Source organism: Phocoena phocoena, chromosome 21, assembly GCF_963924675.1.
Source record: "Phocoena phocoena chromosome 21, mPhoPho1.1, whole genome shotgun sequence".
Taxonomy (NCBI): domain Eukaryota; kingdom Metazoa; phylum Chordata; class Mammalia; order Artiodactyla; family Phocoenidae; genus Phocoena; species Phocoena phocoena.
In genome coordinates this window covers 30343855-30362712 of record NC_089239.1, presented here as the reverse complement: position 1 = coordinate 30362712, position 18858 = coordinate 30343855, and the positions used below count along the sequence as shown (strand labels likewise).

Here is an 18858-nt window from a genome sequence, read left to right as displayed (position 1 = left end):
GCTTGGGAAGCTAGGTGTCCACATCAGGCTCTCTTTTTCCCACTGGAGAATCACAGGTCCATGGGGGCTTTCTTGGTCTGGTGCTGTGCCAGCCTCGGGGAGGGGTGATGAGGTTAGAGTGTAGCGATCCATTTACCTTCTAATACCATCCTTCTCAGTGTTCGCGTCCAAAGAATTTCTTCAGACTCACGCCCTGTTCTGGGATTTTCACAGTGGTGTCTAATCTGTGGATATTTGCTAGTTTGTCTTCTTGTGAGGGAGACTGAAGTCAGGAACAACTTATATAACCATCTCAATAACCAAAAATAGGATACTGATGTCAGAAGGCAGGACCTACTGTCTAATGGAAAAATTACTTTCAGAGACCTTAGGCTTCCCCTCCAATCGCTTTGCATCCCAGAGTACAGAAGTCTGGGGGTTAGAATGGTTTCAGAAGAGGGGCCACCTGCTGCCTGGTGCCACCTCACATTACGGACTCTCTCCCTGCAGCTGTGGTCCTCAGCAGCCCCAGGTACAGCTCCAGAAGTCCTTGATGTGGTGTGTGCTGTGCACAGCAAAGCTGTGGGTGCATGGCTGCCTCTGCCTAGATTTCAGAAGATGCCCTAGGGAGCTGTGGGTCCCAGGCAGAGAACTGCTGCTGAGGGGCGACCACCACTGACAGCCCCCCTTTAGGGCAAAGCCTAGTGGAGCCATATGCGCATGTTTCCCCCAAACTCCAGGCATGCAATTATAGCTCGGGAGAGTGGCCCGTGTACACCTCAATGCAGGAAGCTGTGGGGGCGGGGCTGCTTGGAGCCTCGGAGGCCCCAGCCCTGCCCAGGAGTGTCTGGAGAATGGGACCTGTGCCTGGATCCCTTGACTGGACTCCAGACTCTCATAAAGGTCTTTTCATCCATGTATAGTTGTTAAATTAGCCTTTGTGTGAGAAGAGGGGGTCTGGGACCTGCTGTTCTGCAGGTTTGCTTCCTGGAATATTTATGACGATCCTCTCTCTTCAGATATTCCTATTCTGGTATTTAAAGTCTGAACAAAAGAATTAGAAGCGTGAAACACACACACACACACACACACACACACACACAGTCTCTCCCACAGAAGTTAGCCAACGTGTTGAATTATCAAAGCAAATGTGGCATGTCCAACCGTCAAAAGGACTTAGGATGCTAAGGACTGATGTAAATTAAGTATAAGAAGGATATTTTTATTAAAAAGGATGAAAAAATGCCAGAGACTTTATTACTGTATTACTGTATTACTTTATTACTGTATTACTTTATTACTGTACATGACTAGCTAAAAGGTGTTTGTAGGGAGACAGACACAAGTCAGGAGATTATTCTATATTTGGCAAGAGAAAAAAGAGAAAAACTATGACGAATACATCAGTGTTTCCAGAGTCTTTTGGAGCACACCATGAGGTTGCTTCTTCTAGGGACTAGAGAGTCTGCTCATCCTGTTTTGGTAGCACTTGTAATGTAGTCGAAGCCTGCTGCTCTTTCAAGGTTTTGAAATCTTTCCTACGTATCTGTAAGGGTTTTGCTATTCTCTTATACTCCCCCATCCGCACCCCAGAACTGTGATTGCATCTCATTAGGATAACAGTCTTTCAGGTATTTTTTCCTTAGTTATTTAAGACATCATGTTTCCATGATAAATCAGGAAAACAAGCAGACTTGCCAGCAAATTCCGAATTATAGATAAGAGGTGCCATAGTGTTTTAAATGAACTAAGCCAGATTAAGGATCTCTTCTGAGCTCTGAGACTCACGAGCACTCACAGGCAGTTAGTCTAAGCTGAGATGCCCAATTCTGCGGAGTCCAGGTATAGATCAGTAGTATAGGGGCGAGATTGACTTGGTAGAGAGTCCCGGTTTCTCACCTGTATCCAAAAAGGACATAGTCTTTGTAAACTAAATGCAACTCAGGTGAGGTGCTTATCCGTATTCTCGCCAGATGGTGGAGATGAGGTAGGGAGGGAGAAATGAAAGTAAACCATCAAGCTGTCTCACCACTTACACACTTAGTTCCTTACCTACAGTATACCTCTGCTGTTTTAAGGTCAATTTTGCCCTAAATCGAGTAAAGATTATACCAAATTATTATGGGAAATGTCCATACTCTGAGAATCAGAAAAAAAAAAAATAAAGACTTCATAAATACTGCATTATAGGAAGAGAGAAAGGGAGTCTTCACTACCAAAGCACATTTCCTTAATCATCGAGGTTTTATATATGACTGAAAAGTAAGACTCCTTCTAAGAACTGCTTTGAGGTATATAGTTTACTCAAGTCCTAAGGACATTCAGGAAAGGAAAGTGAGACCTATGACACTAGGGAGGAAGATGAAGTTCTAGCAGAAGTTGTGAAGCATCAAAAATCTATTGAAAAGGGGTATTGACAGCACACCCTTGGAAGCGGTTACTATGTTTTTTACAGTAAAATGTTTAGGTTCTATAAAAGGGAATTATTTGTCTTAAGGAGTAAAATATTGAGAATCTCTAAATGATCACAATGTTTCCTCATAGCAGTAGAATATCAAAATCTTTTTTGTTGTTGCTGTTAATTGAGGTTTTATTTGTTAGGGTACTTACTTCTGTTGGTCTTCAACCTTTCGTTCTCCTTGTTTTCATCTCTTTCCAGTTATCTGCCATGCAGTTACAATCCTTACATATCATCCCAGATTATTTCCTGTTGCCTGATTCCAATTTTCGCCCCTTTCCCTGTTTACATCTCCTCCCCTCCCTGATATTTTCTAGATTTCTTCTATATTTGACCTTTGCGTTTCCTTTGTACTCTCTGTGCGTCTATTTAATTATGTTGCATATAACTATATTTTCGTCTTTGCAACTTGATGGTTAATCTTTTGATCTTTCTGTGACAAATTTTTTAAAAATTTGTCAAATAAATGGGCTTTCTTACCTCTAAAGAGATTGTTTGGATCTGAAAATGAGTCACAAAGAAGTAGTATCTGGGTAGATTTTAAATCAATATGTATTTATTTATTTTTCTTGACAAGGGATGATAGAAGTTGATAATAAAGCTAGCAGTGTTTAATATGTATATTTAAAATTTTTAGATACAAAGACGTTTCCTTTTGATGTTTTTTCCAAGTTTCATTTCAATTTATGCTTAATGGGTGGTTGATAATCTGAATAGATAATGGGCGTTGGAATTGGCAGAAGAATCCACCACTGGCAACAGCATTTCCACCGTCTTCGGCAGGCACCAATTATATCCTGTTATCTTGCAGGTGTCTCTTCTGCAAAGGCCAGAGAGATTGAAACAGTGGTTTTCAGCAGAAGCCAAACCACTTCTTACTGCAGAAGAAGAGTCAGTGAGATCATTAGTCCATGAACGGAATATAAACCTGTAAACTTAAGCGTGAGAGTAGAAGAGGTCTAGGAAGAGCATTTCTACATGGAGAAAAGAAGCTGGACAAAGGGTCCATTCAGTTGCTTCATCACATTCACTGACTCCTTTTTACCCAACAGCCAAAATATTAACAAACTCCTCCCTCCTTTTCTTATATGTTTTTGGCATTTTGTTAATTTAGGCTTCAAAAATAACTTTGGTAAATGTCAAAGTGAAACAACGAGGGGATGGACAAAATGTATGTTCTAAATATACCAGTGTCTTTATTATTTTAATCCTTTATATGGATCTTCAACCAATATTTGCCAGATGTCTTCTATTCACCAGGCATTTTTCTTTGTACTAGCAATAGAACAGCGGAAATGGTAGAAATATTCTCACAGTACTTATATTCAGTGAGGAAAATCTGACCATGCAAAAATAGAATGATAAGGTAATTTCAGAAAGTGATAAGTGGTCAGAACACAATAATACAATAATGGGCCAGATATAGTCTGGAGGATGGAGTTGATAAAATGGACTGAGAAAGGCTTTCTGAGGATACAGCATTTGACCTGAGATGTGAATGCTGAAAATGAGATAGACAAGCAGATACCCACGTGAGGGTATGATAGGCATGTAGAATAGCAGGAGCAAGGTCCCTTGCTTAGTTTACTTGAAGAACAGAAAGACCTGTGTGGATGGAGCATATTGGGAAAAAAATAAGTTTGATGAGAAATGAGGTGACTTTGGCTAAACAGGATCAAGATGATTTGGGGCTTGTAGGTCACAGGAAGCTTGCAGATCCATACAGCTATCGTTGTAGTTGCCTTCCATCAGCTTCTATGTGTGCATTCTTTTTTTAAAATGTTTAGCATTTCGGGACTTCCCTGGTGGTCCAGTGGTAAAGAATACGCCTTCCAAAGCAGGGGACGCGGGTTCGATCCCTGGTCAGAGAACGAAGATCCCACATGCCGTGGGGCAACTGAGCCCATGTGCCACAACTACAGAGCCCACACACCCTGGATCCTGCATGCCACAACTAGAGAAGAGAAAACCTGCACGCGACGACGAGAGAGAAGCCCACGTGCCTCAACAAAAGATCCCGCCTGCCTCAACAAAGATCCCGCCTGCCACAACGAAGATCCCGCCTGCCACAACTAAGACCCGATGTAGCCAAAAATAAATAAATAAATAAATAATAAATCTTAAAAAAAAAAAAGAAAAGTTTAACATTTCACCTCCTCTTTCCTTTAGATAAGGGGTAGGGGAGGATTTCAGGAAAAAAGAGCCTGTGGGTACTCAGTCGTGGTACAGGTTTATTCTAAGCAAATAGAAAACCTCTCAATCTCTTCATGCTTCAATGAGCTCAGAAAGAAGAAGTTATTTTTTCTTTCCAAATGTAGATGTGATCTACCTAACTCAAAGGACGGAGAAGTTTTCATCATGGAGTGTATCAATTAGAGGAAAAGTAAGTTTGTGGACATTCTAAATAATCCTTTCAGTTGTATCTAAAAAGTAAAGGGTATTAGAGAGCTGAAAATTGGTCATTGTGTCCAGACCATTTTATCCTCCAGATGACTTGTATGGTAGAAAAGTTAATTTAATAAATAACTCTCTAGTGGTAGAGCTGATGCCACAGTCCTCAACATAAACTGGCCTTCCAGTAGAAAATCCGCCTAAAACAAGAGTTAGGAAACGGACAGTTAATAGTTTCACTTTGGGCTCATCTGTGTGTTGAGAATTTGCCTAGTGTCAAGGTTTTACCACTCAGGAAATAACTCAAGGTCCATTTAATAATTATGGGGTCTATTAAATAAGATAATTTTTGGTGTCATCACATTAATTTTATTTATATTTGCCTATCGAGGCCATTGCTAGCTAAGAATAATAAGTCAATATTTTTAGATTAAAATTTGGTGATGATGTTCCTGTTTACTGTGGCAGAATGACATAGACAATATACCCACTTAATCAAGTAACTTAAATGTGTATCTGAAGGGGAGAATGGAAAAGAAAATCAACATTGACACCTGAGAAACATTATGTTTTAACTAGGAAGAGGACGGTATTGCCTTAACCAAGTTAAAGTTTGTCTGAACACAAAAATCCATGTAGTGTCTCGTAGTACAATATCAACCTCGATCTCATGAAGGTCAGAAAGAAAAGAAGAACGTCCGCGGTCGGTACTACATGAACATAGCTCTGACATGTTTGAACCACGCCAAAAGTCATAAGGAGGAAAGTCAGTGAGGGCTTGAGCCTGCTGTGTTTCCTCTCCTTCTGTAACTCCCCAGACGCCATTGGAATGGTGTAAGTAGCATTTTGAGAGAATCTATAGGGGTGCGAGAAATCCCCGGGTACCATCAATGTATCAGAAACCGAGAAATAACTGAAAGATGCAAACCAAACATGATCAGGTTGAAAGAAAGATTTAAACTTTGCCAAGATTACAGGTTCAATGCTCTCAAATGACTGCTGTTATAGAAAAAATAGACCCTAGAGAATATCTTTGAAATTTTTCTGTTCTTGAAAATGGTAGGGCAATTTCCTGAAATACTCCCTTCTTCAAGGAGAAAAGTCTGTGAACTGAAGCTTGAGCAGTAGGCCCTCTGTATTGGTCAGCTTGGTGGGTGCAGGGCTTTCCGGAAGGTCAGTGCTATTGTCACCAGTCCTAATGGGGGACTGACTCGGGTTTGCCACATTGCCAGTTGGTTAAGACTGGAACCCAGGAACTGAGACAAAGAGGGAAGAGGTTTCAGAGCAGTAGCTTTGATTGGTAGCAGAGACACATTCTCAAATGAGACTGTAAGAAAATGGCAGGCTGAGTATAAGCAATGAGTTCATTACGAAAGAAGATCAGGGAGGCCAGACGTCGCTGAGTACAAGTTAACGGAATAAATAACATACTTGGATCCTCAGGGACTATTGGAGTCGCCCATGTGAGCAAAGAGTTATGTTCCTGCCCTGACAAAGAGAGCAAGCTGGGTAATTTGTAGATCACAGTTTTTAAGAGCCCCTCAGAGATCTGGGTTCTCAAAGAAAGCTAGTTAACTAAAATCCAAAGTCATAAGGTCCTACTAAAATGGAGGGGGCGTGACATCACAAAGGGGATGGTGTATGTCTTTCGGGCACCTCTCAAAGGTCTTTATTCTTAGAACATGCTAGCTTCCGTTTCCAGACTATCTTCAACTTCTTCTGAAGTTTTACAGACTCTTCTCTCTAAAGGATTCTGGAAAATGACAATACGAGTCACAGTTCATATTGTCCTCACATGAAATAACACAAATGGAAAAAAAGAGCCATTTGCACTCTTGCTTGCTACAAATACTTAGTCAGCATATATACATTCGACCAGACACTATGTCACTGGATCGGAGATGGAAGTCATTGCCTGCTAGTGTGAACCACATTTTCTTCCAGATAAGGATTCATTTTCTCGCCAATAAACTTGACGTTCAAAATAATGATTTGGGGTCACTCCAGCATACTATCACACATAGGGGACTGGTGATTGTAGGCAGTGAAAATGGTAAATGCAGTAAAGTTTCCATGGAGATGTATTTCCATACACACACACACACACACACACACACACACACACACACACATATATGTATATCTCCCAATTTCCTTCACTCCTCAGCTCTTGGTCACCATCATTCTACTCAATATTTCTATTGAGTTTAACTGTTTTAGAGTCCACATGTAAGTGAAGTCACGCAGTATTTATCTTTCTCATTTCACTTAGCATAATGTCTCCACGTTCATCCACCTTGTTGCAAATATATATGTATATCAAATCATCATGTTGTACACCCTAAATACATACAAAGTTTATGTGACAATAAGGCTGGAAAAAACTTGTAGAAAAACCCGCAAAAAACCTTATGACCTGATTTTAGTCACAACATTACGATGTTGAAGGTGGACCTCATTTTGCTCCTGTCTGAATCTCAGAAACAAAGAAACACAAAACCAAACATTCTCATCACTGTGTTTTCTTTCTTGGTGAATGCCCTTTTACTCTATTCAGGAACCCAGTGCCTCCATTTATTCATTAGATATAGTCAGTTATAGCTCTTCCATATTCCTTTCACGTGTCACCTTCTCTTAACCCAGAGTTTGCCATCCAGTTGTTCTGTCTCAGCTCAGTCCCAGTGATCATTCCCTTCCAGGCCGCCCCTTCCTGTCTGTCTTCTTCGTTGCCCAAAGACGGGTGTCTAAACTCAGACGAGTTTGTCCATTCCATTATGAGGACAAGCCAGTGCATACAGCCCCTCCTACCTTAGCATGTGCCGTCAGGGCACTCATGGGCGCCTCTGATTCTCCTCACCAGACTGCGGGCGTGATCGCTTCAGCTAACATCACTGTGCTATGATCCACCACCATCAGTATACCATGGTCATCACAGCTCAGCGTCTTTCCTCATGTTATTTCATTTGTCTGAATTCCCCTCCACTCTCATCTCTCATTTTTCATTTATAAATATATACAATCATGATTTCTTTTGTAAAGTTGGTGTTATGTTGTGGGTTTTTTGTTTATACTTTGACTAATTTCACAAAAAGAATTAGTCCTCTTTCTCTGTAACCCCGTGTTTCCAAATAGTCATGCTTTAACTTTTCACCTATTTTGGTAGAATCATTTTTCCTATGTTTGTCTCTTCCCATAAAACTTTAAGATCCTTGTGAGTAGTTATGTGGCTTACGTGTGTTTTAGACCTAAAGCTCAGAAAAGTGACTGGAAGATAGTATATTCAGATATAAGATGACTGACAAATAACTTTATTGAAAACTGAATAAGCAGATATTTTCAAATGACCATTTGGGGTTGAAAAGTTAGAGGTGAAACTGCAAACTGGGAATCTCTTCCACAGAGGACTCAGAAGGAGGGATCAAAGTAAAAGATGAAGACATATAAGCAAAGAAAAGGAATAGGTGGGCCATGGGCTGGAACCAGCAGAAGAGAAGGAGGAAGAAGGTCACCTCTGGACTGCTTGAGTCTCAGAGCTCAATAGATATAGATAGATTATAGATGACTGATAGACACAATAGATAATAAATAATAGATAAATGATAGATATAGATAAATAGGTAGATACAGATAGATACATACAGATATATAGGAGCTGAAATGTCTCTTACAGAGACATTTATCATGAAGTATTCATTGTTTTTCCTTCTTCCAACAATCAGCATAAAGTTGAAAAAAACCATCAAGTGTTTGTTTATCACAGGGAATACTCTTGAACTAATGATTGCTTCATATTTCTTTATTCTTTCTCTTTCCCTCATTCTCCCATTCTGTTCTCTCCTCTCATTCATTCTCTCTCCCGCCCATCCCCTCCCCTGGCCTCCCAACCCCGTCTCTCTCTCTTACACACACACAAACTCGCACACATAATTGTATGCAAGGTAGATAGGGTCACTTCCACGGCTACTTTAAATGTTGTTATACATTTATCTTTTTAACATATGGCTGGAAAAGACCTGAAATACAATTGTAACACCCTCATGATCCTCCCACCTGAACTTGTGCCCTATTAAAGCATGTTTGCTAGATAGAGGACAGATGCATACTTGTATTATTCGCTATCTGTTGCTATATAGCGTATTACCAAGAGTCAGTAGCTTAAAACAGTAAGCAGTTACTAACGTAATTTATGTGGTGAGACAGATAGGTGTCTCTGGCTCAAGAGCTCTTACAAGGTTGCTGTAAAATTGGGGGCCTGACTGGAGGTTCATCTGAAGGCTGGGGTGCAAAGGAATCTGCTTCCAGGCTCACTCACTCACTCATGCAGTTGTTCACAGGCTTCACGTCTTCACTGGCCAATTGCTAACGTCGTCAGTCCCCTGCCACATGGGTCTTCCCATAAAGGAACCCAGCAGACCATGCGGATATCCTAAATCTGTAGGAAACGCATAACACTGACTTCTGCTTTCTCATCCATTGAGTTACCACCACGTTGCATACTTTTGTCCCTGGAGATTTCCTGTGGAAGACTAAGTTATTCTCTTTTGGTTAGGCTCCACTAATCATGAACAAACCACAGGTCCAGGGAGCACCATAAAAGGCCATGGACCTGCCATGCTCAGTGACCCCAGGCCCGGACCATGTTGATGACGCTTCCCTTCAGCTGCCATTCATCCATGAGACTCCATGTGCTTCTCTCCATGCTCCTCTTTTTGACTCTCTTATCCCCAGGTAAGGTGGTGGCTGATTACCTGGGTCTGCAGTTTAGAAGGCTATTGGGCAGGTCAGACAAGACCCTGGAATCAGTCTTACAGATTCGTAAACCTAGTATCAACAGCTTCCCTGGGATTACAATGGGGGAGGATAGGAAAGAGACCATTCCTTTGCCATTAGCCAAATTGCCTGATGACGTCACATTCCGCTTTATCCTTACTTTGTGTCTTGGGATGCCTAGGTGAGGCACAGCAATTGATTTGTAGGCAGGTAGATCTGAAAGGATTGGATTTCATCAGCATCTATCATTTTATCTATTCAGTAGTCGGAAAAAGAGATGGACAGAGTCTTATCAACAGGGGTTAGTGCTAAGGGGTGTCCTGGGGAACTCTGTCCTGTAGGTGTTTGTCTCCTTAAGGAATGGAGACATCAGCATAACGAGTACAACTCTCACTATGGGAGAGGCATGTCCATAATTGTAGGCGTAGGGTGAGCATTTTTAAAATCCAAACTAGACACTTTTGGAAAGTGAAAGAAGCAGTCTTTTTGTTGTCGTTGTTGTTGTTGTTGATTTTGCGGTACGCGGGCCTCTCACCGCTGTGGCCTCTCCCGCTGCAGAGCACAGGCTCCGGATGCACAGGCCCAGCGGCCATGGCTCACGGGCCCAGCTGCTCTGCGGCATGTGGGATCCTCCCGGACCGGGGCACGAACCCGTGTTCCCTGCATTGGCAGGCGGACTCTCAACCACTGCGCCACCAGGGAAGCCCAAAGAAGCAGTCTTATAACTGTATCAGAACTAAGGCATAAACCAGAACTGTCTCATCTAAACTGGCCACTGGGCCACTCTATGTAAATGGCACAGACCCAGAATAGGGTTTCAGAAAGGGGATTACGGTTCCCAGGGAGGGGTTACTGAGAAGATCAAGTGCTGGTACACAGTCTAGGAAGGGATTCTCACGTTAACTAGCAGTCGCACGGCATAGGTACCCCAACATAAATCTAGTCTCGCAAAAGGAGGCAAGAAGGAGGAAAACACATTTTGGAATACTGACGCGTGCGTTCTGTAGGAAGAAAATGACTGGGCTGGGAAATGGGGACAGCAACACAAAATGGGATACTCTGTGATCATGGACGCTTAGGGCTAAGACTGTCAATTAAAAGCTCTCAGGCTCAAACTCGTCATTTTTAGATAAGATGACTGAGGTCCACAGAAGTACTTCGCAATCTATGATTTAAGTATTCATACCTGCATCTGAAAACAATATGTCACGGTTGAAGAGGTTGATAGTCAATTCTGTAGAAAGAGTTTAAATAGTTTGTAGGTCATGTAAGACTAGCTGGTAGCAGTGGGAGCAAACATATTAAGAAGACACATATTGGACACAATGATCTCTGCACTTCTTTTTTCATTAAAGAGGAATTTGTTTAGAGTATACTAACTGTCAGGCTCTGCTCTAGATTTCCTATCGGCTGTAGTATGATTTCAACGAAGACTGTGACTAGAACAGAGAAAACTTCCCTGCTTGAATGGTACTTCCGACGCTAACCTTTATGTTGTTCACGTGCTGGTATTCTTTAACCTCTACTCAGTTTACCTGCACTCTAAGGGCAGACTGACTCGAGTGGTGTGGATTCATTTCCTCTTGACAGAACGGGCCGTTAACAAGTCAGACCTATGTGGGCGTCTCCATGCCCCCTGACCAGGGAGGAGCTCTGAGAAAGAGGTTAGGACACGGGGAGGGGGCAGGGTAAGCTGGGACGAAGCGAGAGAGTGTCATGGACATACATACACTACCAAACATAAAATAGATAGCTAGTGGGAAGCGGCCGCATAGCACAGGGAGATCAGCCTGGTGCTTTGTGACCACCTAGAGGGGTGGGATAGGGAGGGTGGGAGGGAGACGCAAGAGGGAAGAGATATGGGGATATATGTATACGTATAGCTGATTCACTTTGTTATACAGCAGAAACTAACACAACACTGTAAAGCAATTATACTCCAATAAAGATGTTGAAAAAAAAAAAACTGGAGGGCAAGTACTATTACAGTTTTAAGAACAGTGTAACTTGAAATAAAATATATAAATATGCTGTCAAAATCTAAAGACTTGATAGAAATGGCTCTAAAATTCATGTCTATAAATTAGCCATAATATTAAGTAATACAGAACTTTCCCCTATCATTTGCTACTGTTTTAACTTTAAGATATAAGAAAAGAATTATCTATTTTTATTTGGGAAAAAAATTTTTACATTTTACATTGTCTTACATAATAATTCCACATGTTATATAAGAGTAATGTTAGCTTATCTGATCAGTAAACCAGTATAAGGAGTATTTTCATTATTTCCTTTCTAGTTATTAAAATGTTTTTGAATTACTTTATGCTTTCTTATTTCAATTTTCATTTGTTATTAAATTACAGTTACATGCATTATTATCAAACACACTTATCTGTGCTATTTTAAAATTGCTCAGGATCCTGAGAGGACTCATATGTAGTCAGTTCTTCTTTATGTTATGTGGAAAATAGAAACTTGAGTTATATTTCACATTTATAATGTTTAGAATTGAAAGCATTTGTAGATTTTACCTTAAAAATTGCTGTTTTAGGTGCACTATAGTCTTAATGTATTTTTACTACTTGATCTGTCGATTGTGAGTGAGGAGATGTCGTCTGTATTACTCTTTGTCAATTTATGGTTGGGTAACTAGACGTGTTACCTAGATGTGTTATCTAGGATGATAATAGCAGCAGTAACCGTAGCAACGACGGGAGAAACAATAGTAGTAGCAGTTCTATCAGTCAGGATCCAGTCAGTTAGAATATACTAGTATTTTGGACAAAGGGGATTTATGTCAGGATTTGTTCAAAGAGAATGCTGAGGGAACCCAGAAATAACTGCAGGAAGTAGGTAACACCACTCAGTGGGACAACAAAATGGAAGCAACCAGGAGCCTGGGAAGGAGTCCTGTGACCATCAGGCCTCGGAGGAGGGGCATGCTGTGCAGCTGTGCCTGGTGCCTCTGCAGCTCTAAGGGGAGACCTTTCAGGGTCAGCCCTCAGATCTATGAAGAAGGGGCATCAACTAGCTGTTGCTGGCATCTGTTTGAGGACATGATGAAATTGGTCCTGGAGTGCCATGAGAAGGTGGACCCTGGGGCCGACCATTTCTCCTGGATGCAACCTGTCATTGCTGTAGCAGCAGTGACAGGAACAAAAATGAGGAAGGAAGTCCCTCCCCCTTCTCCAAGCTCTACATCCCCCTGTAGTGCCTGTTATTGAAGCCAATTGGCAAAGGAGTCTGGGAAATGTGATTTGCACAGTCCTGGTCCCAGCATCTCTGGAGAGCATAGTATCAAGGAAATTGGAACAAAGAGACATTGGGGGAAGTGACGCCACAGTGGGTGCAATGTTATAAAGGTTGAGCAGTCAGATTTTCTTTGATGTGCAGATGTTTCAAGTGATTATGTTGTAAACGCATTTGTAATTTCCTTGACAGATTCTTTTTAAAGTATACATAGTTTAGATTCCTACTTTTTAAATATTTATTTATTTATTTGGTTGCGCTTGCTGTTAGTTGCGGCAGGCATGCTCCTTAGTTGCGGCTCCAGGGCTCCTTAGTTGCAGCAGGCGGGCTCCTTAGTTGTAGCAGCCGGGCTCCTGAGTTGTGGCACGCAGGCTCCTTAGTTGTGGCATGCAGACTCTTAGTTGTGGCATGCATGTGGGTTCTAGTTCCCTGACCAGGGATCGAACCCTGGCCCCCTGCATTGGGAGTGCAGAGTCTTATCCACTGCAGGAGTCTTATCCACTTCCCCACCGGGGAAGTCCCTCCTCAACAGATTTTGAGTCGTCTAGGAAAACAATGTTCTAGGGCAAAATACAAAGAGAAGTATGGAACTGGGGATGAATTAAGTCAGATTCGTTCAGGCAATGGGATCTGATGCTAATTGAGTGAGAAGGTGGTTAGGCACTGAAAAAGATGGAGAAGCAAAAACAGGAGAGAAACAATATGTAAGAATGAAAAATATCACCAATTATGCTGGAGTGTCTGAGAATTACTTTCACATGCTGCATGTCCATGAATTAAACGCACGCCATTCTGAAGGATAGTTACGGGAGTGGGTGGGTGCCTCACACCTATTTAGGGCTTTCCTAGGAAGGCTACGACATGCTCTTGAGACAAGATATTTATCCTCTTCTGGGTTTTGGTTCTTACCATTGTGTCAAAGCCTGTAGCAGAGTTTTTTCAATCTCAGCACTACTGCCATTTTGGGTCAGATAATTCTTTGTCTTGAAGGTCATTTCTGTCATTGTAGGATGTTTAGTAACATCCTTGGTCTCTATCCACTAGGTGCCAGTAGCATATTTCTGGTTATCACAACTGAAAGTATCTCTAGATATTGCCAATTATGTGCCGGGGGGCAAAAGCATCTCCAGTTGAGAACTCTGGCTTATAGCATCTATATCCTCATGCAGGGTTTGTTTTTCTTCTAGCCATTTGGACCAATCCTTAGGGCTAAGTTTTGGCTGTAGGGTCATCAGGTGGTAGCTGACATTGAATGAACCCAGGAAACAGTTTGGGTTATATGAATACATCAGGAGGAGAGCCAGAGGGGATTTTTTTCCACCGCCCAGTATCAGTGCCCACTGTTTTATACTTTGAACTATAAGAGAGGGTGATGTAGGCTTTTCTGCATGACTGGACCTCCTCCAGATTTTTACCTGTCCCTGTAGTGGTGCCAGGCCTCAAAGGTACAGGAAAGGTATGGGGGTGGAAGCTGTGGTTACTCTGGAAGGCCGTGTTCTGGGTGGAGAAATATAGCAGGTTCTTGTAAGTGAACTCTATCCTGACATTCAAGCTTAATGAAAAGAAGACACAAGCTATTAGAAGTCAGATAAAGGGAGCAATAAAAGCAGAAGACAGGAACAGAATTGATATTTGTACTGTCTTTTAAGTCAGATTTATTGAGATGTCTTACACAACAGACATCTGAATTTTATTCCTTAAAAATTAGCTCAATTCTATGAGATTTTAAAAATCCATATAGTTGTATAACCAACACCACAATCAATACATAGAACAGTTCTATTACCTACAAAATTCCCCTCACATCCTTTTGTGGTCAACGTCTCCCGTTCCTAGCCCCTGACAATGTCTTATCTTTCTGTCCCTATAGTTTGTCTTTTCTTCTTTCTTATTTATTTCTTCTTAAGTGAGTTTTGTTAGTTTGTTTCTTTAAAAGAATTTGCCTATTTTCATTGATCTTGTTGGATTTATGGACATATGGTTATGCCTAATAATGCCTGGTTATTCATCTTATATCTGTAGGATATGATGTCCTTTCTTTCATGGCTGGCATTGGTAATCTGTGTTCTTTTTGTCTGTCTCTCTCAGATCAGAATGGTAAGACATTTATAAATTTTATTCATCTTTTCAAAGAACCAATTTTTGATTTCTTTTTTGTTCTCTATTGATTTTCTGTTTAACTTCTTTTATTATTTACATTAATCTCCCGCTTTTCTTGTTTTAGATTTAATTTGCTCTTCTTTGATGATATAAGCATTTGGATACTATACATTTATTTCAAAATGCTACTGGAGCTTTATTCCACACAGTTTGTTATGTTGTATTTTTATTTTTACTCAATTCAAATGCTTATTCATTTTTATCCAGAAGTGTGTTGTTTAATTTCCAAATATATGGGAATTTTCTAGGTACTGAGTGTTGATTTCTGGTTTAATTCTATTAAAGTCACAGAGCATATTTTATATGATTTGGATAATTTTATGTCTATCAAGACTTGTTCTGTGGCCCAGAATACAGTTTATATTGGTAAGTGCACACTTAGAACGAATGTTTATTCTGCTGTTGTTGTGGGAAGTTTTTAAACAATATTAATTAGATTAAGTTTGATGTTAGTATTGTCCAGGTCTTTTATATACTTACTGAATTTTTGTCCTCTTATTTTATTGATTACTGAAAAAGAAATGATTTTTTACTGAGATGTAATTGACATACAACATTATATTTCAGGTATACAACATAATGATTCAATATATGTATATATTGGGAAGTGATCACCACAATAAGTCTAATTAATATCCATCACAATGCATGGCTACAGACTTTTTCCTTGTGATGAGAACTTTAAGATCTACTCTCTTATCAACTTGTCTACTCTCTTATCAAGCATGCAGTACAGTATTATTAGCTATAGTCACCCATGCTGTACGTTACGTCCCTAGGACTTATTTATTTATTTATTTATTTATTTATTTCTGCGTTACACGGGCCTCTCACTGTCGTGGCCTCTCCCGTTGCGGAGCACAGGCTCCGGATGCACAGGCTCAGCGGCCATGGCCCACGGGCCCAGCCGCTCCGCGGCACGTGGGATCCTCCCGGACCGGGGCACGAACCCATGTCCCCTGCATCGGCAGGCGGACTCTCAACCACTGCGCCACCAGGGAAGCCCTAGGACTTATTTATTTTATAACTGGAAGTTTGTATCTTTTGACCGTTTCACCCTTTTTACCCACCCCCAACCCCTCGACTCTAGTGACAACCAGTCTGTTCTTTGTATCTATGAGTTTGTTTTTTTTGGTTTGATTTTTCTTTTGGATTCCACATATAAATGAGATCATACAGTATTTAACTTACTGCACGTAGCATAATGCCATCAAGGTCCATCCATGTTGCCACAAATGGCAGGATTTCATTCTTTTTTATGGCTTAATAATATTTCATCATATATATGATGTGTATCACATTTTCCTTATTCATTCATCTATAAGTGGACAAAGGTTTTTTCCATGTCTTGATTATTGTGAATAATGCAGTGAACATGGGGGTGCAGATATATTTCTGAGTTAGTGTTTCTGTTTCCTTAAAGTAAACCCCAGAAGCAGAATTATTGTATCATATGGTAGTTTTATTTTTAAAATAGTCTTTGCACATGAAATAACCTTATATATGGAAAACCCTGAAAGACTCCATGAATAACTGTTAGAACTAATAAATGAATTAAGTAAAGTTTCAGGATACAAAATCAACATACAAAACTTAGTTGCATTTCTATATGTAAAAAATGAACTATCTGAAAAATTAAGAAAACAATTTTATTTGTGATAACATCAAAAACAATAAAAGACTTATGAGTAAATTTAACCAAAGAATTGAAACACCTATGCACTGAAAATATAAGACAACAATGAAAGAAATTGAAGAAGATACAAATAAATGAAAAGATGTCCCAGAATAATTAATATTCTTAAGATATCCATGCTACTGAAAGCAATCTACAAATTTTGTGCAATTCCCATCAAAATTCCAATGGCATTTTTCACAGAAAAAGAAAAAACAAATTCTAAAGTTCATATAGAACCACAGCAGAACCTGAATAGCCAAAGCCATCAGCTAGAAGAACAAAGCTGGAGCATCACAACTTCCTAATCTTAAACTATTAGGAAGTTTAGTTTATATTCCTAAAATATAAACTATAGTATTACAAAGCTGTATTAATCAAAACAGCATGTTATTGGCATAAAACAAACACATAGACCGATAGAATAGAATCAAGAGCCTAGAAATGAACCCGCATATCTATGCTCAACTAATCTTTGACAAGGGAGTCAAGACTCCTCAATGGGGAAATGACAGTCTCTTTAATAAATGGTGTTGGGAAACATGCATTGGACATATACATACACACAGAATGGAATATTGTTCAGTTATGAAAAAAAGAAGGAAATCCTATCATTTGCAGCAACGTAGACGAACTTTGAGAACATATGCTAACTGAAGTAAGTCAGACAGAGAAAGACAAATACCATATGATCTCATTTATATGTGGAATCTAAAAAAAATCCAAACTCATAGAAATCGCAGGTAGATTGGTGGTTGCAGGGAGTGAGGTTGGGGTGAATGGGTGAAGGTGGTCAAAAGGTACAAGCTTCCAGCTGTAAGATGAATAAGTTCTGGAGAGCTAATATACAGCCTGGTATATATAGTTAACAGTAAGTAATTTATTGTGTAACTGAAAGTTGATAAGAGAGTAGATCTTAAAAGTTTGCACTGGGCTTCCCTGGTGGTTCAGTGGTTGAGAGTCCGCCTGCCGAGGCAGGGGACACGGGTTCGTGCCCCAGTCCGGGAGGATCCCACATGCCGCGGAGTGGCTGGGCCTGTGAGCCATGGCCGCTGAGCCTGTGCTCTGCAACGGGAGAGGCCACAGCAGTGAGAGGCCCACGTACCGCAAAAAAAAAAAAAAGTTTGCACCACACACAAAAAAATTCTAACTATCTGAGGTGATGGAGGTGTTAGATAACTTTATTGTGGTAACCATTTTGTGATAAATATGTATATTAAAAAATCAGGCAAAGGACCAGAATAGACGTTTTTCCAAAGAAGTCACGCGAAAGGCTAATCCGTATGTGAAAAATTGCTCAACATTACTATTCATCAGGGAAACGCAAGTCAAAACCACAGTGAGATACCATCCCACACCTGTTAGGATGGCTGTTGTCAAAAGATAAAAGAGAAGAAGCGTTGGTGAGAATGTGGAAAAAAGGGAACCCGGAGGACTGGCTTTGAAAAGGCTGTGAGAATTGTCTTTCATCGGGGTGTTGCTCTGTCCACACTCAGCTTGCTGGCGAAGTCTGGGAAATCCAATGATGCAGGTTTCCTGTGATCGGCCCTTTTGAGAGGGAGGGAGACCCCACAAGGCTGCATGGAATGAAGTCGTGCATTTTGCAAGTGGGGAAGGCGAGTAGTGTCCCCAGATGAAGGGTGGAGGGCTGCCCAGGCCAGGCAAAAACCGTAGGTAAGAAAAAAGGCCCCCCACCCAACCTGGAGCTCATCCAGGCCGTATAGAAAGATGGAGACCAAACCACGACCAAGTGAAAATACATCGTACGAATTCCTAAAACAGGTTTTGTGTTTGCAAGTTTTGTTTTTTTTATTTATTGAGAACTCACTAAGAATCCCTGTGAGAACAAAGACAGAAAGAGAGGCGAGAGCAAAAGCGAACGAGAGAGTGAGAATAAAACATGCAAACAAACAAACAGCTTAAGAAGGGCGTCAGTGCTCCTTGGGTGTAGCAGGGTCGACTTCAGGCATGTGCACCATGGGCAGACGGTATGGTCGGCCATCCACACGTCTCCCAGCCTGGATTTCTGAGTCGATGCAGAATTCCTGGCAGGAGCTGTTTGGAACGCTCACAGACTTCCTTGAAACCGGCCCTGCCTGCACAGAGAAGAGAGTTGTGGTAGCTATTTCCTGGTGTCCCTGAATTTTTATTGAATTACATGGGAGGAGGCAGT

At 40.8% G+C, this 18858-nt stretch overlaps 1 protein-coding gene across 1 annotated transcript; it reads right to left on the bottom strand.

Moving 5' to 3' along the window:
• Positions 1-3111: 3111 nt before the first annotated feature.
• On the bottom strand, positions 3112-18447 carry LOC136141742 (beta-defensin 109-like). The gene is given in 3 exon segments (XM_065899865.1): positions 3112-3238; positions 3240-3315; positions 18381-18447. Coding segments are annotated over 3 exon segments (270 nt in total).
• Between the last annotated feature and the right edge of the window lie 411 nt (positions 18448-18858).